This window comes from Sceloporus undulatus, chromosome 3, assembly GCF_019175285.1.
Source record: "Sceloporus undulatus isolate JIND9_A2432 ecotype Alabama chromosome 3, SceUnd_v1.1, whole genome shotgun sequence".
Lineage (NCBI taxonomy): Eukaryota > Metazoa > Chordata > Lepidosauria > Squamata > Phrynosomatidae > Sceloporus > Sceloporus undulatus.
Genome location: NC_056524.1, coordinates 69,870,808 through 69,894,712, shown reverse-complemented (window position 1 = coordinate 69,894,712; position 23,905 = coordinate 69,870,808). Strand labels below are relative to the sequence as shown.

Sequence of the window (23,905 nt, the reverse complement as noted above, 5' to 3'; positions counted from 1 at the left end):
GATGGGTGGGTGGGAGAGACAATAAAGCAAGATTTAATTTTCTTGGAAGTTTCATCCAGCTATAATTGAGTTAAAAGCTGCCTTCAGTGCACCTCACAATTATTTATGGCAAAAGCTTGCCCTGAACATATCTGAACATATTGATTCCACCATTATTAAAACTGGTCCCAAGTTCAGAAGAAGATTCCCTTACACTGAATTCCTTCCATAAAGAATATTATTTTTGTGTGTTGTGCATATTCACCAAGAGCCTGGCCTTCTGATCTCCACTCAGCTCTCAAGGGGGTTTGAAAGAAATTGTTTTTGGAAGGTTACTTTTGCAAGCAATAAGCAGCCAGCCACAATAATGGGTTTCTGGTGCAAAATGTCCCTCCTATCAATCCTTGGGATCTGCAGTTTGGAAGACACTGGAATTCTAAGGAGAAGCTTAAGAACTGATATCATGCCACATTTGTTACTACTTGATTGGCAGTGCAGCCAAAAGAACATCTTATTTGCCTCAAGACTTGAAAGAGCTGCAGTGAGCTCAAATGGAGTATTGCCATCCATCGGGTATTTGCAGAGCAATGAGCGCATGTCAGCCATGCTCCCTTTTCCTTTTGCACCCCTTCATCTGCTGAAGGCTGCTAGAGAGAATAATATACAGAAGGCAGCACAATCCTTATGGCACCAGCAAAACCCTTATGCAAGGGAAATCCTTGCAGTAGGCTCTAAATCTGCTGTGTCCTTCTGCAAATGTATAAAAAGGCAGTAATTGCCTAGAGCAGTGGTTCCCAACCTTCCTAATGCTGCGACCCTTTAATACAGTTCCTCATGTTGTGGTGACCCAAACCCATGAAATTATTTTCGTTGCTACTTCATAACTGTAATTAAATAGGTGTTTTCCAATGGTCTTAGGCAACCCCCATGAAAGGGTCATTCAACCCCCCCAAAGGGGTCCCGACCCACAGGTTGGGAACCACTGGCCTAGAGGATGTGGCTTCTATTGTTCCACAGCATATAGGGACAGTTCTCAGAAAAGCTGGAAACTTTGTATATGCCCAGGTCAGAATGAGAAACTGTTATTTAGCTTGGTACACTGTTCCAGCTCCAGCCAACCCGCTGAGGCTGAACATATATCAACAGAAAGGAAATAAACACTGCAAGGGTACTATGATTTTCAAGGTCTTCTGCTGACTGCTATTTTGAATTGCTCAACTTTTTGTCTTGCATGAAGCTTATAGAAATACAAATAAGGCCAGGCAGTCTTTCCTGCTCCATAGTAATCTTGATTTCCTGCATACAATTTTATTTTCAGTGCCCTCTTGTAGGGACAGAGAATCTTGGGACTGCCAAATGCTGTGGCCCAAGGGAATTCCACAATCTGGTCTGTAAGCTTCTTGTGCAGTTATCTCTAATCAGTGATTGGAGATAGGAGGATATTGCAAGTTTAAATACTCTGGACCTGAGCCAATCTTTGGAGTCATAAAAGCTGTTGCACAGAGCTAAGCTGAGTTTTGCATGGAGGAAAGCTGTTTACTGGCACTTGCCCCTGAGCTGAATCTTATATGTTTTTTTGGGAAATGTCCAGAATATACAGTAACTGGACCTGTCCACCATGGTTAGTCAAACTCTGGGTCCTTAGCCCAGGCCACTGCTGAAATACAATCTCCAATGCCGTTCCTAAATTGGAATTTGGCTATAAAAGCTTCCCCCTCCCCCCCCATTCTTACATTTTAGATGACGTTTAAACAAGCAGATTAATTCCTTTGTTTTTGGAATCCATATAGAATAATAGAATCATGGAGCTGGAAGAGACTACAAGGGCCATGAAGTCTCAACCCCCACCATGCAGGAATATAAAATCAAAGCATTCCCAACAGATGGACATCCAGCCTCTGTTTAAAATGTTCCAAAGAAGGAGACTCCATCATACTCTGAGGCATCATATTCCACTATCAAACAGTTCTGGATACTTTCCACATAAACTGATTCTGTGTCTTTAGGCATGAGTAGTTGTGGTAAATGGAATTGGCAGAATCAGTTATAGGGAGAGTGAGAAACTTAATAGAAAAGTACTAATGATGGCCAGAACTACAGTATAATAGATTCAGTGAGCTTCATACTCAAAGGAACACAGTTAATGACTTGCACATTTTATTTAAACTTTTTTGAATAACTGTAATTGTAATATGGAAAATGGAAAATAAGAAAATGCCTTAAACCCAGAGGGTTAGTGGCTTCCATGTCTGTGGTGTAATGAATTCACACTGCATTTTAGTCTGTCTATTAAAAGAGGCACCATAGGTGCTGAACCTATTTGGGGGATAAGATTCAGCACCTTGGACAGTTCCTTTAAAATTCAGTTTGAACTCAAAGTTTATCACACAGGGAAAATCGGGGGTTTAAATGGCATTATCCAGTGATATTCACATGATCGCAGTAAAGATTTTCACACACCATTGCAATTAAAGATGACTTATCCTGGGAATAACCAGGGAATAACCAACAACAACAAGAGAATCCCATGGATGATTTGTTGCTGATTATTCCCTTGTTATTCTTGGCATAAGTCATCTTTAATCATGATCGTGTCTGAAAATCTTTACCATGATCATACAGATAATGCCCATTTAAACTCTTGATTCTCCCTGTGTGATAAAGTCCTGGTCAAACTATTTGTCCAACTAACCCAGCACTGTCATTTCAGACTGGCAGTGGCTGTCCAGAATCCCAGGCAGATGGCTATTGCTTCTTACATGCTGTCTGATCCCTTTGTACTAAACATTCCAAGGACTGGACTTGTGACCTTCTGCACAGAAAGCATATGTGTCTCTTCTGAGTGATGTCTGAGCCCTGTTGCCAAAGGTATCTTCTGTGGCCCATGTATAGTAGGACACCTTCTCCAAAGAATCACGCTTAGAGATGTTAGTCCATTGGGTTGCAGTGCCCCAAATCCACAGTCAGCATGACCACTGGAGAAGTGCTGTCTGGAGAACATGATGAATGGCTGTAACAATATTCTTACCTTGATCTATAGAGCAATAGGCTATCAGCAATCTTTTGTCACTAAATACCCGTGTCATTTTAAAAGTCCTTTGTCTGTACACTCACACTGTTGTATAAGCTCATGATGGTCCACAACTATGGCTTGAGGGAATAAATTGTACCTTTTGCAGGCATGAGGACCTGAACCTATCTTTGTAATTCAGGGCATGCATATGTAATCCTTGCTGCTTCAGTTCCTTGCTTTGATTAATAACACAACTTCATTTTCCCTTTATTGACCTCTCTCTTTCACTCTCTCCCTCCTATGCCTCCCTTCCCTTTCTATTTACCCTTAGTAAATGCCTTTATTTTTCAAGCTTGTCTTCTATTAGCTGAAACTTCCAGTCTCTCTTTCTCTCTTTTCTTCAAATTGGCCAGTACATACCAAATGACTCGGTTGTGAGCATTGTGGGCAGGTCAAGTGCTGCCAATATCTGCTCTTCTTGGGCTGTTGAGTGCAGTCCAGTTCCATTAAATTCAATTGAGTTTTTTCATTTGTTTTTTGTTAGCCATTGATTATAATAGAATATGGATCAGACCTTTTGTATAAAAGAAGATAACAGATTATAAATGGCAGAAGTCAAATACTTAATTTTGTTGGTGGGTTCTGTCAATACAGCAAGAATAGAACTAGAATTCTGCACTTTTTTTAAAAAAAAAATCACATTCAACTTTTGTTAGCCTTGCCTCTTCTATTCTCCTTCACCATCGTAATTTAATTTCACTTGGTAAGCCCCTTGTATATTGCAGACGTTATCCAGTACAGTGATTTGCACCAAGGTTTGTGAATGTGTAGCTCTTCAGATGTGTTTGGACTGCCCATCCCATCTGTCCCAGCCAGGAAAGCCAATGGTGAGGGATGCTGCAAGCTGCAATTCAACAATAGCAGAAGGTCTACTCTTTCAAAATTCCTGATTTAAACTATATAAAATATCATCATCATAGCACTATGATGCCACACATACCCCTTGGTTAAAGATGCTAAGCAGCTATGGTACAATGCCCTCTGGCATTATAGAAGTACAGTTGGCCCTCTTTATAGGCGGGCTTGCCTTCTGCGGCTTTGAGATCACATGGAAGGTAAGCCCCATAGGAAATAATGGGGCATGTACCAACTGATCCTGCTCAAGAGGGTTACTGTGATCCCCAGATGTTTCTGGTCTGCATCCTCCATGACTCTTCAGCATTGGTATGTTTCCTAGAGCTGGTGTAAGCTGTAATGTAACAACATCTTAAAGGAGCACAGTTTAGAGCCCATCCCTGGTTTAGAGGAAAAGATAAGCAGAGCACAGAGATCATTCCTCAAGAGCATCTTACCTCCATGTATTATAACAAAGTAACCAATGCAAAATCTGTGCCTGTTTTTCTTGTTTGTTTGTTTGTTTGTTTGTCTTTTAAATCTAACACAGACAACCTCAGATCCTTTATCCTAGTGAAATTACAGACAAAGACTTGGATGGTGTTTCTGGTTCCTTTTCTCCTTTTACTTTTTTTCTTGGCCCAGTTTTTTCTCTCTTTAATGTTACACTTTTGTAGAAATGTGTCACTAACATAGCAATGAAAGGATGTAGAGATATCTTGTAGCACCTTTGAGACTAACTGAAATAAAGAAGTTGGAAGCATGAGCTTTCGTAGACTTTAGTCTACTTTCCCACATGCATATAGTCATATATAGCTACAAAAGCTCATGCTGCCATCTTCTTTATTTCAGTTAGTCTCAAACGTGCTACAACAGGGGTCGGCAACCTCCAGCCCACGGGCCGGATGCGGCCCGCTGAGGCCTTTTCACCGGCTCCGGCGTGGTCCTGCTGCCGATTGCCGCCCTGCTTCTGCGCCGCTCTGGGCACCATTTTGTTTTTTAAAATGGCATCCGAAGTCTTGCGTGACCTTTCCCATCACGGGGCACAACGGGAAAGGCCACACGAGACTTCACCGCCATTTAAAAAAACAAAATGGCAGCGGGCCTCTAGGAGGCCTGTTGCGGTTGCCAAGGCCCTCATACAGGGCTCCAGAGGTGGCAGCAGGCCTCTAGGAGGCCTGGTGCGATCGCCGGAGTCCTGTTGGAGGGCCCCAGCAGTGGCAGCGGGCCTCTAGGAGGCTCGTTGCAGTCACCGGGGCCTTCCAACAGGGCTCCGTTGGTGGCAGAGGGCCTCTAGGAGGCCCGTTGCAATCACCAGGCCCTCCAATAGGGCTCTGGCGGCGGCAGTGGGCCTCTAGGAGGCCCGGTGCAATCTCCAGAGCCCTGTTGGAGGGCCCCGGCGGCGGCAGCAGGCCGCTAGGACTTTTTTGCCGGCCTCTGATGGGGCCTCGGGCCCCATCAGAGGCTGGCAAAAAAGCCGGTGGGGGCCGTCAGCGCTGGAGGCCTCCTTCTGGCCCCCTGAGGGTGGAAGCTCCACCCACGGCATGCGGCTCCACCCCCGGTGGGTGGAAGCTCCACCCCTGGCACGCAGCCCTGCCCCCGGAGGGTGGAAGCCCCCCCCCGGCTTCGGCTCCCCAGTTGTCTGAGGAACAGCAACCCGGCCCCCGGCTCAAAAAGGTTGCCTACCCCTGTGCTACAAGAACAGTCTACATACTGATTCTACAGACTAACACAACTATCTCTTTGAATTCTACCACATAGCAATGAAAGATTCAACATCCTCAATAACCCATCCTATAGGAAAGACTCAGCAAACATACAGTCGGCCTGTGCAGAAAGACATAGGGAAATGTGCCAACTGGAGATGAGAGGGAAGAAGATGACCATCAGCCAGTGGTTTCTGGTGGTTCCCATGTCAGTAGAGTAATAAATCTGTATAGTTTTAGTTCAGAGTTTAAACAGTGCTGAAACTAATTGAGAGATAGGGTTCTGTACCTAGAAAAGCTCTTTTAAAGTTCAGAGTAAAAACCAGAGCAGATTTACCATTTGATTAACATGGAAGCCAGTATCATACAAATTTAGGGGAGGAATGTTGGGTAAGATGCTCTTAGGGAAATCCCCATGTATCTGTTTATCTCTGCAAACCCAGTCTCCACTACCAGAGGGAGCAGCAAAATGCGAAGCTTCACATGCTGTAAGTGGAAGGTAAGCCACTAAGGAAGAAAGAGGACCTAAGAATTCAAACTAAAGTACCATATTTGGTGCAATCTGGCCCTTGCCAGGTGTCCCACATTGCCAACCTTTGCTGAAAAACTAGCAGGTACACAATCACTTGTGCCATACTGTACTTTGCCCCATCAGATGCAGAATTCTCCCCTGGTTCCACCTAACCAGATCCCACTGCCCAATTTTCTCCATTAAAATGGGGGAGAGGGGATAAAGTGTGCAAAAGGTTCCTTAGATACAACAGTATAATTTTGCTTTCAGTCCCTAGGGGACTATTACCACTGTACAAAATTAGTTACATCCATGAGACGGCAAGACTAGTTTTTAGAAAGTATTTAATCATAACAGAGATCCCCTTCAGTAATAAGGATTTCTATGATTCATTATTTTGTCTTACTTTTTTCCCCCTGCTGTAATGGCTATGGTTCCAGGAAACGAATATGAAAAAGCATAAAAGAATTAAATGGGCTTATATTTCTTTTTAGGTCAGTATTCCCTAGCTCACAGTTTGCAAGTAACATTACATTCCTAGGTAGGGTTCCAGGAATAAGAACATGTCAGAAATAAAGTGTGTTCCTCAGATGAGCAGTGGGTTTCTAATATACAGAGAACTCATTGTGCCCTACAGACTTGTAAATTTTGAAGTTGGGAATTAATATAAAAGTCAAAATGGAAAGGAGCATAAGGCGAAGTTCTGATACAGCTTGGGGGAAAACACTTTTTTGGACTGCATCTTCAAGAATACTCCAATCAGCCAAGCCCTGAATTCTGAGCAAATTCCATGCATTTGAATCATAATATGTCTAATGAACAGTTATTATTTTATTACCTTCATTTTTAAAATCATCTGCTTCCTATACCATGGCCACAAAGAATATGGGCAAATTGCTGAAAGGAGTGTTGACAATGGATTCATCGCCATTCTTTTGGATGCAATCCCCAACAGCTTGAAATGGCTCAACAGCACCAGTCAATGCTTTCTGTCACTTTTCTTGCTTCCCTTTCCCAAATTGACTTTGGTAGTGAGAAGGGAAAATGACATTTAAGGAGACCAAAAGTGTAGGGCTCATCTTTCTCTGTAATTAGGGTTTTTGAGGGCTTTTTTTCTCTTAGTGTGTAGCTGAACACAAATGTGCAACTGGGAAAGTACAGTTGGAAAAATTGTGCAGTTGAAAAATGGAAGGGAAAGTAGGCACTTTGGTTGAGATCCTGTATGACACAGCAGAGTATATCTCTTCTCAAACATCCCCCTCCTGGACACCCTCTTTACGTGCTGCAGACTTCCCTCCATGGTCAATAAATGGCATGGGGGGTTAGAGATATATCTGGCTATACCACCATAGCCAGACACAAAGTGATGACATCATGTACAGAGATCCATCAGAGTCCTCCAGAGGTCTCAGAGGATGTCATTAGTCTGTATCTGGTTGTAGAAACATAGCCATACACATCTTCTATCTCTTCTGTTCTCTACCAGCAACAGAATGGCTATTCGGGGAGACTATCACAGTGCAGTAGGTTGGGGTGTTGATCGTTGTAGCTGCTGGAAAACAATATCAACCTCTGCAGTGACAAAAAGATATATGACAATATTTATCAGGCAATCTTGGTAAAAACAAGACGACATGTAATGTGGGAGAAATATCATTGTTGCCAGTACAAATATAATGGGGCAGCAGGAATGGTTCTTGGATTGGTGTGTCACCAATAAATGTTTGGATCCACACTGGTGCAGGAATCAATGCAAGGTCCTGTTAGTTAATGAACTAAGGCACCCTCATACATGAATTGTTGTTATATAGTAGAGACATGCTACTGATTCCTGAGTGTAAGCAAGAAACAAAGAATTTTCATATATCGGGGAGATTGTGCAATGAAATACCAGCTTTTAAAAAATGCTATCTGCAGTGAAGACTGCTTAAAGTCTGCATTGCTACACTCTGGGGAGTATATAGGCTGCTGCTTCTGCTCCTGCTGTGTCTGCTCATGTTATTGTTATTCCTTTAAATTCAAGCTACACTTCCCAGATGTCCAACACAAGCCCTAAGCCTGTTCTAAAGGTTCCTTTACAGAAAGTCTGGAACTTAGCTGAAATTTTCCCATTCTGCCCTTGCTGTTAAGTTTGTGAAAGTATTGGAGAAGGGAAATTGCTTAAACATAAATCTGGATATTTCAAATCAAGAAAGGTGAATTTTGTCCATCAATACATATAAATACTTTCTTACTTGGAATTTGCCAAAAAATATCAGTCCTGCCTATGAGAGCAGTTTCACATGACTGTCCATAGGCAAAAGAAATACCATACCATGTTGCATTTTAGCAGATCTGAAGCAAAGTGATTTCAGTGGAACAACAAGATCCAGAATTAATCGATGCTCTTGGAATAACATTTTCCAAAAAAGAAACATGCTTTACAAACATTTATCAGGCACATCCCAACAACTACAACATTGTCATCAACACAAGTGCACCACTGGATATTTCCCCACCCCCTCAATAGATAGAGTGAGACAACCACAAATGATGAGAGGTGGAGAATGGCCACCCGATCTACTGCCTTGTTTGCTCTTCACCTTGGTGGATGATGCCATCCTGTCCCTGGAGCTAAAGTGAAATTTGGCCACCTCTATGGACAGCTTTTATATATAGCAGAGAGGCACCATCTTGTTCCAGGCAGAAAGATGTTTCACACCAGCTCTTCACAAGTTCATCAAAAATGGCACCTCCTGCCTATGTCCTTCCGTGGTGGCACAACTGTTGACTATGCCTGGAGTGATAGGAAATCATTTACCTTTAGTGATAAAGAAGCACATAAGCAGATGTATATGCAAGCCAGTCTGAGTGTGGTTGGTGAGGACTCGGGAGAGAGTCTTTTCTGTGGCTGCTCCCAGACTGTGGAACTCCTTCCATGGGAGATCAGGCAGGCCCCTTCCCTGCTTTTTTTCCACCCACAGCAAAAAACATTCTTATTTAGGCAGGCTTTTGAAGTGTGAATCTCACTTATGTAGCATGTGTGCAGTTGGTGTGTAGTTTTTAATGTTTTTAATTAATTTTGAAATGGTTTAACTATGTTATGTTTTTAACTGTTATATTTTAATACTAGCATTGTTTTTTTTTGTTGTTGTTGTTTTTTTTACTTTTGTAATGAATGTTTTAGTGGTATCCTTTTAAAATGATTGTAAGCTGCCTTCTCCCTATTTTGGGAGAAAGGTGGGATATAAATAAATAAATGAGTAAGTAAAAATACCCAGGGCTCCAATACCTGAATAGGTGGGAAAGGTAATCATACCTTGGGCCCCAAATTCTTTTCTCTCAAGTGTGTGCCATTTGCACTTCTGCTTTTTCCACATAATATAACTTGATTCAAAGAGAGCTTGAGCATTACTGTATTTGGCATAGCCCTCATCTTTGGCATTCCATTTTCTTTTTTTCTTTTTTTCTTTTTTCTTTTTTGTAAAGAAAAAACTGGATTAAAAATTCAAATATCTCAAGGAAATGTGGTAAAGTTGTAGCATAAGCTTTTGTAGATTTGGTCAACCTAGTTCACTCCATGCAACTGAGGAAGTAGACCAAGCCTAGGAAAGCTTATGCTACAACTTCTTTCACACAGTTAGGCTTAAAGGTGCTACAAGGCCCCTTAATATGCCTTACCTTTAATATTGTACATAGAATAATAGAATAATATCAACATCCTCCAACTTGTCAAATATGAAGTGACTGAAGTTCACACACACACACACACACACACACACACACACAGGGAACTGTGCTATAATGAGCCAAATTATTGATCCTACTAATATTCTCAACAATGATTGGCAGCAATATCTCTTTGGGGTTTCAGACAATAGTTTTTCCTGCCTTACCAAGGGGTGATAGCAATTGGAGCTGAAATATTCTGCATTTAAAGCATGTTTTTTTTTACCTTTAAGCTGCAGATCCTTCCCATTAATAAGCAAACAGAAAACCTTCAAACTGCTTCAAGCAACAGCTTGGCTACTAGGGATTTAATTCTTCACTAAAGTCCAAAACACACTGCAGAAATAATCCAGTTTGAGACCACTTTAACTGCCCTGGCTCAGTGCTAGGGAATCCTGGGATTGGCACCAGCACTCTGACAGAGAAGGCTCAAAGTCTTACAAGACTACAGTTCCCAGAATTCGCTAGCATTGAGCCAGAGCAGTTAAGGCAGTCTCAAATTAGATTATTTCTGCAGTGTGTTTTGGAGCTCGGTTTCTTTTCAAAGAAAATGAAAAGAAATTTCAGTAGTTTTCTTCCCACTGTGAGAAAGTCTTTGAAAATCACAGTTTTTGAAAGCTGTTTGCAATTTGGGACTTTTTCCATGCAAAATTTGCACAGAAAAGAGATTTTCTGCACAGAAAGCAGCATTTTCTGCATGGAAAATAAAGTCTCAGTACAGAAATATTAATTCCTGAAAACAAATTGCAGAAAGTGATATTTTCTTTGCAGAAAATGCTGTTTTCTGTGCAAATATTATGTTTCATGCAGAAAGTGCTGTTTTCTGCAAAGAAAAACTGCATGTGAATTTTTTGCAGAGTAAGTTGAACTGTAAAGATTCATGTCAGTCCAGGATTCTTCTCATTATGGTTTCTCAAATTCAAAAAACACATTTTCAACCATCTTTTGAATAGTCTTTCTATCCCTATTGTCTGATATGCTTCTGATCATGAGACAGAATGTCCTGAGGAACTGCATATCATCATTGTTCCTGGGAGATATTATTTGGTGAGTGCGTGGTCAGAAGGAGAAGAGATGGCCATCATTACATCTACTCAATTTCCTTTCCTGTTTTCAAGGGGAGCAAAAAAGATCCAAAACATGCTGGTGTGATCTGACTACGTGAGTGATATCTAAAGGAAAGTTTCTACATATGTTAACAACATAATTCTCCATTTGAAATATGGATATCAGCTTAGCCCCTAACCCTCTTTCTAAGATGAGTATGGAAAATACAATAATACGTTATAATGCAATATCTGAAGCCTCTCCATTGCTGTGGTATTTAATAAATAAATTGGTATTTGATGTAGTCACTCACTCAGCTTGATAATGCATATCTGTGAATTGTCTTTAAAAACATCACTGTCTCACCAACTCAGCTTTGAAGGGTAACAAATCTTTAAACTGTCCTGAAGGGAAGCGTGGGCAAAGTGACAAGTTTAAGACATCCTCTGCCCGCCTCTTTCGACTGACAGATCACCACCCACTTAATAAAGGGATGTCAATTCAAATTATTAAGTGATCTTTTCCCCCCTTCCTTACCCCACACTCACCTTATGTCAAGGATTTCTCTCCTCATATAGATGCATAAATATTCTGTTTGTCATAATTATAGCAACTATATATCCCATGCAGTCAAAACCAAAGCAGTGATCATGATCTACAACTCTGAGTGTCCAGGAGCAGAGACACCGAGAAATAGCAAAATCTAGGGAACTAGTAGACATGGTCTGTTCCCTTCCTCTCCATGCATTTACTGTGCAGATTTCTAAAAACTTTCCTGTCTGGCTACCTACTGAGCTGCAGTGTGAGCAGGAATTTGAACCCAGTTTTCCCAGTACCAATCCAACATAGTGGCCATTACAGCATTACACCATACTGAACTCCATGTTGTAGTAAAAAGGAGAAATAAGGAAGATACTACATGTGATTTCAGTTTTTGAAAAGTATGATATGTAGGTACACATCCATTAGTGTGGCTGACAAAACAGAGATATTAAATTATTATAACAAATGCAGTGTCAGCTTCTGCATTTTTCAACTGTCTTGAGTGGATGTGTGGAGTATGGAAAAAGAAAGATCCAAAGCATGCTGTGATCTGACTGTCTCCCATTAAGATGGAGTTCTAGCACATAGTAGATGGAATACTGCAAGTGTAATACAGTATTTGCAATAGATGGTTAATATTTGGTGTTATCTTCCAGGCTAAGTTCCTGTGGTGTTAAAGAATGTACATACATTGAGGTTGTGCATACATATAAACATATCTGTATGTGTGAACCAGCATGGCATAATGGTTTGAGTGTTGGACTACAGTTCTGGAGACCAGGGTTCAATTCCCCACTCAGCCACAGAAACCCACTGGGTGACCTTAGTCAATTCACATGCTCTCAGCCTTGGGGGAAGACAATGGCAAACTTCCTCTGGACAAATCTTGCCAAGAAAATCTCATGATAGGTTCACTATGGGATCACCATAATCCAGAAACAACTTGAAGGCACTCAACATGTGTATTAGACAGTGCATCTGTAATATATATGGATAGCTAAATGGGGGGAGACAGACAAACAGACTATTCACAGATACTATAAATTATGGCTGGAATCCTGTTTTACACATGCATAATTTCCCCTACCAAATCAATTGGACATTCTGTCTAAGGTAAAATAACCATATTCAATTCAAAGTTGTGGAAATGGAACTGCATATGTGTGCTAATACACATGGTTGGGCAGTCACATTGACACACATATGCAGTGCACATCACTCCAAATTAAGCAGCCTTACAAGTTGCTTATGAGTATCTGCATATGCATTTGGTTGGGCAATCAGTTGCACAAATGCCAATTCACAAGTGAGGTGGCCTTGCAGAATGGCCATGTAACTTTGTGAGTCGAAGTGCTGTATAGACGGGCCCTATTGGGTGCCGTCGTTATGCGCAAGGGGCGGCGCTTCCCGACATGCCTTGCCCCTCACATGTAACAGGGGCGTCAAAATGGCGGCGCCCTGTACATATGGGCTCCGCCATTTTGACGTGATGGACAACTAGCGTCTGCACATCTCGGCACCTTTATGTTGCCGCAAGTGCGCCATTGGCGCTTTGTGGCATCATAATGGCGCTGCAGAAACAAGCCGCTTTTTGTGGCTTATTTTTGTTGCACAAGGGAGCTGCGCGGTTTGTCCACTGCAGCTCCCTCATGCAACAAATGAGGGCAGTGGGGGACCGCCCTTTTGTGCGGTCTGTATCTCGCCTGTTAATGCTCCATTTCCTTGATGTAGGATCTCATCCAATGTATCTGTGCACACCCATATGCACATGCATGCAGAGCTAAACTCAGGCATTATCCAATGAAACAAAGGGGTTATTCACACAAAGTTGTTTTTAGCCTGACTAAGGTGCGTTACAGACCGCTGAGAAGCAGCGGTCTGGCTCTGCCTCCGCTTGCAGCATCCGGGAACCGCAGTCTTCAAACGCGTGGCTCCCAGACGCTGCAGAGAAGTAGCGTGGAAATCGCGCTCCTTCTCAGGCCCAGAAGAAGTGCCGCGAGTGCCAAAGGGCGCACTTGTGGCATCATTTCTGGTGCGCCATGTGCGGACGCAGAGCGTCCACTACGTCAAACTGGCGGTGCCCATATGAACAGGGTGCCGCCATTTTGTATGGACTGAGTCCGTGATAGGGTAAGGGGCATCTAGAACAGACGCCCCTTTTTCAAACTGAGACGTCCTCAGGACGTCCCTAATGGCGGTTTGTAACCCGCCTATGTGAATAATCTCACTCATGCATTCTGTGTTTGTTGTTCACACTATGGAACCGCATCTGTGCATATATCTGCAAGTTCGGTTACTCATACACATCAGCACTTTAATAAATATGGAATCAATTATGTGAATGTATTCAAAGCATGTTCAAGGCATGCAGAGTTTTATCCCAGTTTATCCCGAATCTGTTCATATCAGCCAAGAGTCTGTATCTTTTAGAAAAACTTGGGGGGAAACTTTGACATTGATTATTCTGGGCTAAGTGGAGTTTTTGGCAGCCCCCCTCCCCAAAAGTAATCAGATGGATTCGAAATGCATGTGAACAACAAAGATTTCACCCAGATTCTACCTGGATTGTTTTCACCATCTGAATAACCCCAAAGTCCTTGAGGCTTTCCAGCCACTCAAAATTCATTTCAGCCTTACAGCCATGGCACTTCTTCTGTTTAGTCTTTTAGTCTCAGATAAAGTTTCAAGAGAATGTTCTAAACAAAACAAAAAAGGCCCCAGAAATTGACTGTCAGGGAAGAAAGAAGTAGAAAACAAAATCATACCAGAGAATACATTATAGTGTTTATTTTTCCACAGCCCAAGAAGGATAACACCATGCAGTAAAATGAGAAAATTATCAGATGCAATGATGTTAAGAGAGTTGGAACCCTAGCATTTGTGAATGGTTCAGAGCTTTTCTAAATCCAAATGTTTAGCTTAAATGGGAGTCTAAGCAATCAGCCCCAAAACAAACACATCCTTTGGGCCATCCTTCCCTAGCTACATAGCCAAGTTTATTTTGGGACAACATTTTCATACCCATATTTGACTTGCTCTTTTCCATTACACTATGTCAGATTTCATTGAGATAATAAGTTAACAAGGGAGCTGGAAGAACGTAGAAGACAGTTCACTGACTTTTCACTTTATACTATCATAAATCCTTTCTAATAACTGGGTGCAGAAAACTGAAATGATTTCATTACTGTTAGTCTCTAGCATCACATGCGTTTTTAAAGTCTTTCATTTTGTGCTGTAGACTCTTCATTTCATCCTCTTGAATGAAAAATAGTTTTTTACAGACTTAGTTTTACCCTCTGATAAAGTTTACTGTCTGTTAGCAATTTCTACCACACATACAGCATCTTTCAAAGTATCCATAAAAGGATATGTATCTATTACTTACTGAAGAAATATAAATTAATAATTTAATCTTTAAATTATGCTGGATGACTCTGGCAGACCTCAGTGGGCTTTTTGTTTAGGAGCTCATTAGTTTCAAGAACAGTTACTAGGAGTATAACTGTTCTTATTTTTGGTATAGACATTTCCTTATTTTTGGTGCATGGGAAGTTCTAACTTACTGACTTGAAGAGAAAGGAGATTTCCTTTGATAGGAGCCAAATCTAAACTGCAGGAGTGTGAATGGCAGCTTTACAAACCGCAAGTGACATTAGAATAGGAAAGAAATCTGATTTGGTATGATAAAGCTATGTGTAATGACAATAGGGCTTTGCTTTTAAGTGTGTAAATACATATATACATATACATCAGGAAAACTTTGGATGACTCCTACAGTATAAAAAAAGTAAAAGAATGGAAACCACTTCAGATAAGTTAGTTCATTTTATGATATGTGACATAGGGAAAGATAATATAATTTGCTTGCTAAAACCTTGACCTTTTCCAGTTTATTTAATCAGCTGTGGTCACTGTTGGAAAGTGAACAAGCTCAGGAAGAATGAATGCCTTGACTATGTATTCTGTAAGTATGGTAAAAATACATGAAGAGGGGGAACCCTCCCCCCAGTTCTAGGGTAACACTGTCTCCCAGAATGAAAATCTTACTGCAGTGCCTTCTTTCCAAAGAACTGTAAAGCACCTCTTCCTTAACAGTAAAAGATAATCACATTGATGAAGAAACCAGCATTGGTATTTCCTTTTTGGTTTTTACATTGTTCCACCTCTTTTCATCCTTTTTATCTTTTAGAAATATGCAACAGAAAGTACAATGCAGACAATTTTATGGAAGAGATGCTTAACTAATTGCAAGTGTCTGTTTACCCAGCATGGTAAGAAAAGGACAGCCCTCTACCAAAAATAGAGTTTTGTATTTTATAATGGGAAAGAACATCCCAAAATAAGTCGTGAGGGAAGGATGAAACTGTAGCTCTGTTAGCAAAGCTGCCAAGGCATTTGAAAGCATACATTTTAAATGTAGAAACATTTATTACTACTTTGCCACTGGAAAACCATGTCACTGAAACAGATATATGTACACTGGTTTAACTCTAAAAGCAAAAACAACAGTCATGGTCCTTTGATGCTTCAGGCTAGCTTTATTTCGGCTTATGTATACAGGTTTTCAGCAATGTCAACTAGTGAACAGTGGTGGCAAGACACATGGCTATACCTTTACAAAAAACAGGCTTTAAACTCACTTTGATGTCTAACATTTGCAAAACAGGCATTTCAATTTGCTTTATAAATGCAAACTGATTTTTTTTCTTTACACCCTCAGTGTGACATACATGCCAACAGAGCTGTCATTGAGGATTTTACTTGCTGCTGATGATGGGAAAGTAGATTACTCATTTGCCATTTTTTTGGAGTGGATTCTGGAATACTAGGAAACTCAAAGTAATTATAGCCTCTTGCACCCATTTAATTAAGTCTCTCACAGTGCTATCATATATGTGTCTGCTCAGAACTTCGGTTACACTGAGTAATACCCAGCTGACTGAATATAAGGATGCAGCCTCCATCAGGATTATCTGTTCATTCTGAAACATGATGCCTGTTTGATTCAATATTTATACATGGAATTTTACATCTCCCTAGAACATCTAAAATTAGCTAATATTTTAATCCAGAAACTCTCCTATGGGTGCATTTATGAAATCTGAATAATTCCACAGATGACTCATTTTTAAAAAAATATACCATTAGTCTCCCTTCTGATTTTAAAAGGCTGCATTTTTCTCTTTCATTCAAACTCCTACTTTCTCCAGCTACTGCTTTCCGCTGTCCATATTAAAAGCATTTGTCCACTCACCTCACTCATGATTGTTTGGAATGACAGTGCACAGATCGCCACTTCCTCAGTTCAAGGCTACCGTACCCAGTTCTTTGCAGTGTTTCTAGCTTTTCTCTTTAAAAGGGCTGCCCAGTGGCATCATGCCTCTAGTAAACCAATAAGAAGCATTCACCTGCAGGAACCCCTCAGTAGGCATCACAGAGCACAAAAGCACCACCTGGTGGCAACAGCTGGGAATTAGGTTTCTAAAAGCCGGATTATATCTTCTTCCAAAGCTTCACTTACAAGAAGAGAAGTGTTCAGAGAATCTCAGAGGTGAAGCATTTCTCCTCCACTATGAAAATTTGCTCCGTATGAATATCTACCTGCCATGGGGAAAATACAGAAACTGTGCTTTTTAAAATAATTAATTAATAATTTGTTTTATTTCTATACCACTATTCCAAAGATCATAGCGGTGAACAGCAAGTAAGCTAATTAGCAAGTAAGCTAATTTGCCCCCAACAGTCTGGGTACTCATTTTAGCGACCTCGGAAGGATGCAAGCCTTAGTCGAGCTTGGGCCCTTTTGCTGGTCTTGAACTCGCAAGCTTGTGGTTTCGAGTGAATGACTGCAGTACAGGCATTTAACCACTGCGCCAACAAAGCTTCAATAATTACTTTTTTAGACTGCAGATCCTAGTGCTTAGTGTAGGCTGGGAAATTCTGAGAGTTGTAGTCCTCAAGCTTTTCCAAGCTCCAGAGAATGACCCAGCACTGACATGTGGCATTTTCGACAGCTGTCAAGAACTTAGTAACACCACTGCCATGGTTATTATCCATGTCCAGATTGTTGAGAACTGTCAATCTGCCCATATTGTAAGATTTAGGAGCTTATCATACCACTAAAAACCTGGCTTAGCTCTCCTAAGTTGAATTCTAATTCGAGAGGCAGTTGGGTTCTATCGCATGTAATTCACTGCTGAATCCGCCACCCGAATACAGCCCAGATGAACCCCAGGTCTCAGGAGTACTCAGCAAGCTGCTTTTCAACATTGGAAAGCTCCTGACTTTGAAACATGGGTTGCTGAGTACTCCTGGGACCCAGGCTGCATCCACTCTGTATTCGTCCAGCGGATTCAGCACTGAATTACATGCAAAAGAACTCGGCTGCCTCCCAAATTAGAATTAATCTCAGGAGAGGTAAAATGGGTTTTTTTAGCGGTGCGATAAACTCCTAAATCTAATCCCTGATTCAACATTTTCCTAAAAGAGCCCACTTCTTCATTGACCAATTCAGAGTTAGCCTTTTTTTTTCTTTTTCTTTTTCTTTTTTTTGTCTATGGTCAAGATTTAGAAGTCAGAAGATTTTACTATCTTTTTTTACTCTTTGCTGAAATTTTGTAATGTCTGTATATATAGTAGCCCCTAAAGAGGGGAGTATGATAAACAGATCCCGCAGTGGTAGTGTCTTTGCTGAAAGAATTTAAATTTTGATTTTTTTAAAAAAATATATAAATATCCGTACCTTTGTTATTTCATGACAAAACAGGAAAAAATGTTTCTTTATGAACCATAAATCTGAAAATTAGGCAGCATAAAGAATAGGCCTAAGGATGAAACCTGAAAAGTTTCACAGACATAAGTACAGTGAATTATGTGGAAGGGGTGTCCTAATTTGGGGGCTGGAAGGATTCACTCCCCCTTTCCTCTCAATATATTTAGAGCAATTTGTATGCACATGGCACAGATCACAGAGGTAGCCCCAGGCAAGAAAGTGTCTGGGTTTTAGAAAAATAAATGGAGGGCCTAAAGTGTTATGTGCATGTGGTGGCTTAGTGGTTAAGACACCAGTTATAATGACTGGAAGATCAAAAGGTTGGTAATTCGAGGCCCGAGTGCTGCATGATGGGTTACGCTCCTATCACTAGTTCCAGCTTCTGCCAACCTAGCAATTCAAAAGCATGCAAATGCAAGTAGATAAATAGGTACCACTTTGTTGGGAAGGTAACAGCATTCGGTGCAGTCATTCTGGCCACATGACCACCAGGGCAGTCCTCAGACAACGCTGCCTCTTTGGCTTAGTAATGGGGATGAGCACCGCCCCCAACAATCAGTTACGACTAGACATTCATATCATGGGACTACCTTTACCTTTTTAAAAGTGTTGTCATACTTGACAACTAGCTTAAGACGTTTTAAAAAGAGAAAAATGGTAACATTGTAAGAATAGCTGCCTCAGAGTCCCATACTAACTCTCATCTAATCTTAAAGAAAGCACACATGCACAGACACACACAAAGAGAGAACATGACTTCCTAACTTCCCTAAACCTCCCTCAAATGCTGTCTGATCTTGCACCCCAATTCTGTTCCAATGCCTTTGCTAAAGTGTAGGAAGGAATCAATAATAATAATAAAAATAATAAAAATTATTTATATCCCACCTCTCTACAAAATGCAATCGGAGTGGCTTACAAGGTTAAAATATACAGTCTGAACCCTCAACCCACCCACCCCTGAAAATACAATTATACAATGTGAAATTTAAAACTTAAAACATACTTTAAAACAATTCAATAAACTGTGGTGAAGTCAGAGGTCAGCAATTAGATTTTTCTTCAGATGGTCTTATCCTTTCTTGAAGTCCCACAGTGATAAGAAAGCCTACTCAATATGGCCTAGGCTTAGAATAAAGATCTGTCAGTCTTTTAGTTTCATTCTCCCTTTTATCCATTCCCCATCCATGGACATTTGTAGACAAACAAAGCTTTAAAGATTCTATCTCTTCCAATTACTGTATCATAACATATATAACACTGCCACATATCACTGCTATCAGATATCACACACCACCTTTCCTTAGACCTTTTCTTTCTTCATGGCAAGGTCCTATAAGGAGAAACAGTCATTTTAGCCAATAATGCAATTTGCAGCTTTGGTACTGTGGACATAATTGGACATGGCCATATTGACTTGAGTGAAAGTAAAAATGATTTAATTGCTAGAGAGGTATGCGTGTTTCCCCCCTCCTAGACATTCCAAATGCTCTTTAAAACTACACCAATTTGTGAGTTTTGGCATGATATATTGAGAATGATATGATGCTTGAGGAATGGTCAAGATTCTACATCTGTGCATAGCTTCACATGCACAGTTCTGTATCCCTGGAGGGGCTCTTGTTGCTTTCACGTATCCATCGGAAAGGGAAGTAGAAGATGTAGTTCATACCATGGAGAAGCAGCTGATCTCATCTCAGTCAGGGGGGAGAAATCAGGAAGCACTTTCAAATGGAGTGCACCCACCTTTTCCTTCCCCTAGGAGCCCAAAGAAGCCATATTTTCATGGTCTGAATCACACAGAGACCACCTTCCCACAGATAAGCATCAAAAGTTGGGAGCCTTCACATCTGCTAGGTGGCAGGAGATTCTTGGACAGAGCACCAAGAAAATTGCCTTCTGTACACTTCCCATAAAGGAAAAACTGGGATGTGATACCCTAAACTAAAACAACAAGTGTGCAGGCAAAAAGTCTAGGGGAGATGAAAATAGGAAACACTGTAATTTTATTAGAACAATATATTGGAATGGGATGCTAAAAGGATAAAAGAAATTTAAAAAGCATAAAGTATATGCAATCCTAAAAACAAATAGGCTTATGCTGGCCTGTAAGCCACGCCCTAACAAACAAGACTAGTGATACCAATCAGTACTAGGCTAGTAAACTGCACATCCCGAATAATACAGCAGTGATTCTTCTGTTTCTAATGCAGCTCTTATGTTCTGATATCATTTTTATTTTTCGAGTAGTCATGCCAATATACAAAAGGTGACAGGGACATTGAATGGCATATATTATTAGTAGTAGTAGTAGTAGTGGTATTATTATTATTATTATTATTATTATTATTATTAACAGGTTGCCAGCTGTTGTAAAAGAATGGCAAAGATTGTCTTCCTGTCGCACAAGATTGCCTTCTTCTTCTATGTCTCCATTGCTGGCCCAATTTTCTAGTTTGTGCCACATGACTTATGCTTTTTAGCAACATGTGTACTTCTGGAATTACCTCCCCCCCCCAAAAAAAAAAATGGATATAGCACTCAAAGTTTCCTATTGCCATTCCCTCTGCTACAAAGGGATAATATTGTGTCATGGTTGGTATATCTCTACTAGCATGCAAGACAGGTGTTTCATTGATACAACACAGCAAATGTCCTTAGAAATCAGAGCTCACCAGATGAGGCTCAGGGCTCATGTGTGTGTTTGAGATAGCTGCATATTCGTCAGCCAGAGTCCAGGGAGACTTTCAACACTTATGCAACCCTCTATTTACCAGCATTTTACAGGATGGGGGTGGATAGGAAGAAGACTTTTTCTAGGAATTCTGTTTTTTATTATTATTCAGAGATTATGCTTTGCGTTCTTCTACCTGTAAATCCAGTTGCCCTAGTTACCAGAAGAAGCCAAAGAAACTTCTGAAAGGAGCTCATGGTAGCTTTGCAGGGCATTAGTGTGTTACTGATTTGAAGGATAAAGATTCAGGGCCTGTCAGGGCTTGAAGAAAGTACTAGCCTCTCTCAGTTTTTCTCTTTTTAATAACACACTGAGGTCAACGAAGCCCCTAATTCCCCAACAGTGAAAATAATGAGATGTATGAGTTGACATTCAATAGGTACAAATATCTCCTTATAACCACAAAAATATCTTTTTTCAAAGCTGTGATGAGCTAAAGCTGAAATCCTAAACACAGTTATTAAAGAGTCCCACTAAACTCTATGGGACACATCTCTAAGTAACAGACAGAGCTCAGAAAAGTGAAACAGTAGTAGTCCATAACAAGTACATTTCTGAGTTTTGTAGTTCACTGTTAATCTCTAAAAACCTATAGGCCAAGACCTTACATTGTCAGATGTAGCTATAATGATGGAGCTCCTTTCATAGGACTTTATCACACAAGTCTTGAAAAGTGGAATTAAAGTAGGATAGTAGCATCTGTGGCTGTATCTTAGCACACACCGCTGTATCTGTCCAGTAGCTGGTTTGTAATCCATCCATTTCTGAAGTCACCCTTCTCACTGATGGGCAAAATCCATTAATGCTTCCAAATTGCGCTTACAGGTGTGATAAGTCCCTCCTGGAGCAGTTCCAATTTGTATCCAGTCATGTGGTGCAAGTGGACACGATTCTGCTTCTCTCCCCCTCAGTATTCCGAAGCAAGCTGTTTCTCTCTTTTTTCAATTTCTTTTCTTTGTTGATTTTTTTTTACTTAATGGATGGCCATGATCATGTAATTGCTCTAAACCACATAAAAATAAATAGAGATCAAAAAGCTTGCTAGGAATCCATAGGGAAGGTGATAGGGCTAAGGCCACCAGACAGAGGCTAGGACAGAAGCTCTGGCAATTGGGAAGAGATGTGCAATAATGATTGTCTCAACCTGTCATGTTTGCATTTCTTAGATTAATGCAATTGTGGCACCTTACAAGCCTGGTATGATAAAGTCCATAACTACTTCTGCTGATGCCAACATCAAAAAAACCTACCTCTTAAACCAGGCAGCACTCCAGATGATGGGTTTTCATGGCATTGTAGACTGGTGTTAGGAAATGATGACCACAGTGCTCTCCCAGTCATGGATTTTATTGAGAAGGGCAGTTGGATAGACCCTCAACATCCCCCATAGTGAGAGGATCACTGCAGTGGTCATTTCACAATCCTCCAGTCTGAAACATCTCAGAAACTCTTTATTTGGGTGCTACCAGATTTAGAAAAATATTTTGTCATTAATGACTATAAACATGAATTCTCAAAGTTATGAGACTGTAAATTCAGCGTACGATCCCATAAATATGGAACAGGATGCCAGGCACTGTTTAAATTAGTCTCTTTCAAGCTTTTTACTCTGGAGGAATCCTTGAAATGATTTACAGGTCTCAGGGAACCCCTACATAAAAATTATTTTATCTTTATAGCTTTTAAAAAAATGTATTTTCCCCCCAAACACAATCATTTGCACTGATGACTCAAGGAACGTTAGGGTTCCAGGGAACCTTTGTTCAGAAACCCTAGTTTCAATATTTGGTTGTTGTTGTTGCATTCCTTCAAGTTCAGAGGAGGTTTGCCATTGCCTTCCCCTGAGGCTGAGAGCATGCTACCTGCCCAGTGGTTACCCAGTGGGTTTCCATGGCTGAGTGGGGAACTGAGCTCGGTCTCCAGAGTCACAGTCCAGGACTCAAACCACTAAGCCACACTGGCTCCCTTGTGTTTGAGTTTAAAAATTGATGGGGGGGGGGGGTGTGGATATATCAGAAATTTAATGCTGAACTGTTTGGACAGCATCTGGATAGTTCGCACAAGAACCAGGGATTGGACCCTGAATCAGCAGGACTACTCACCACAAGAATGGGCGGTGGATGTGTTATCTGGCCAATGTGGCTATGGCCACAGATTAATACTAAGCTGCTACCAATCGATTTCTCTCTCACACATTTTTGAAAAGCTCCTATAGGGATGTCTATTAAATATAAATCATCTGGGAGTGGGGAGGTTTGCACCAAAAGTGTGCCATTCCCACTGCTCCAGATCAGGGCCATGGTGACTTACTTGAAGATAAAAGAAAAAGTGATCTTAAACTGGATGCTGCACGTTCTGTATGTATTTTAGCCCATGGGCTCAATGAGACTCCTTTAATTTTATGTGCCATCTTTTCTATCCTCTTGACAGGTTTTATACTGTAATCTCCTTAGGGCTAGTCCTGTCTTTCTGTTTCCTACTCCATACAGCAGGGGTAGGCAACTTTTTTGAGCCGGGGGCCGGGTTGCTGTCCCTCAGACAACTGGGGGGCTGAAGCCAATAAATAAATAAATAAATAAATTTTAAAAATTTTAAATAAATAAATAAACTGGGACAAATGTAGGACAACATTTTGAAATGGTGGACACTTTTTTAAAAAATGGAGGACATGCAAAAAAATTGCTGATTTTAAAAAAATGTTAATATAAATGCATGTTTCTGAGGCATCTATAGACAATTGCCCCCCTTGCCCCTGCACGCGAGAGGCCAAAGGCCTCAGGGGCAATCGGCGGCAGGACTGGGCTGGGGCCGGTCCCAAGGCCTCGCCGGGCCGCATCCGGCCCGCGGGCCGCAGGTTGCCTACCCCTGCCATACAGTGCTATGCACGGTACTAACAACAGATTGATAGGTATGATTCTACAAATTAACTCAGAGAAGGAAAACATTAATTTGAGCAGAATAACACTATTTTTAGAGGCCTACAAATTGCTGCCAT

At 40.9% G+C, this 23,905-nt stretch overlaps 2 protein-coding genes across 2 annotated transcripts in view; one reads left to right on the top strand and one right to left on the bottom strand.

The window, feature by feature from the left end:
- The window catches only part of PCP4 (Purkinje cell protein 4), an 85,457-nt gene extending 68,700 nt beyond the window's left edge, over window positions 1-16,757 (bottom strand). The window contains exon 1 of the mRNA XM_042457839.1: window positions 16,659-16,757. Within this exon, the coding sequence (XP_042313773.1) occupies window positions 16,659-16,667 (9 nt within the window). The 5' untranslated portion in view covers window positions 16,668-16,757. The remainder of the gene's footprint in view (window positions 1-16,658) is intronic.
- HMGN1 (high mobility group nucleosome binding domain 1) overlaps window positions 1-23,905 on the top strand; it is a 1,114,480-nt gene that overhangs the window by 805,392 nt on the left and 285,183 nt on the right. The window lies entirely within an intron of this gene.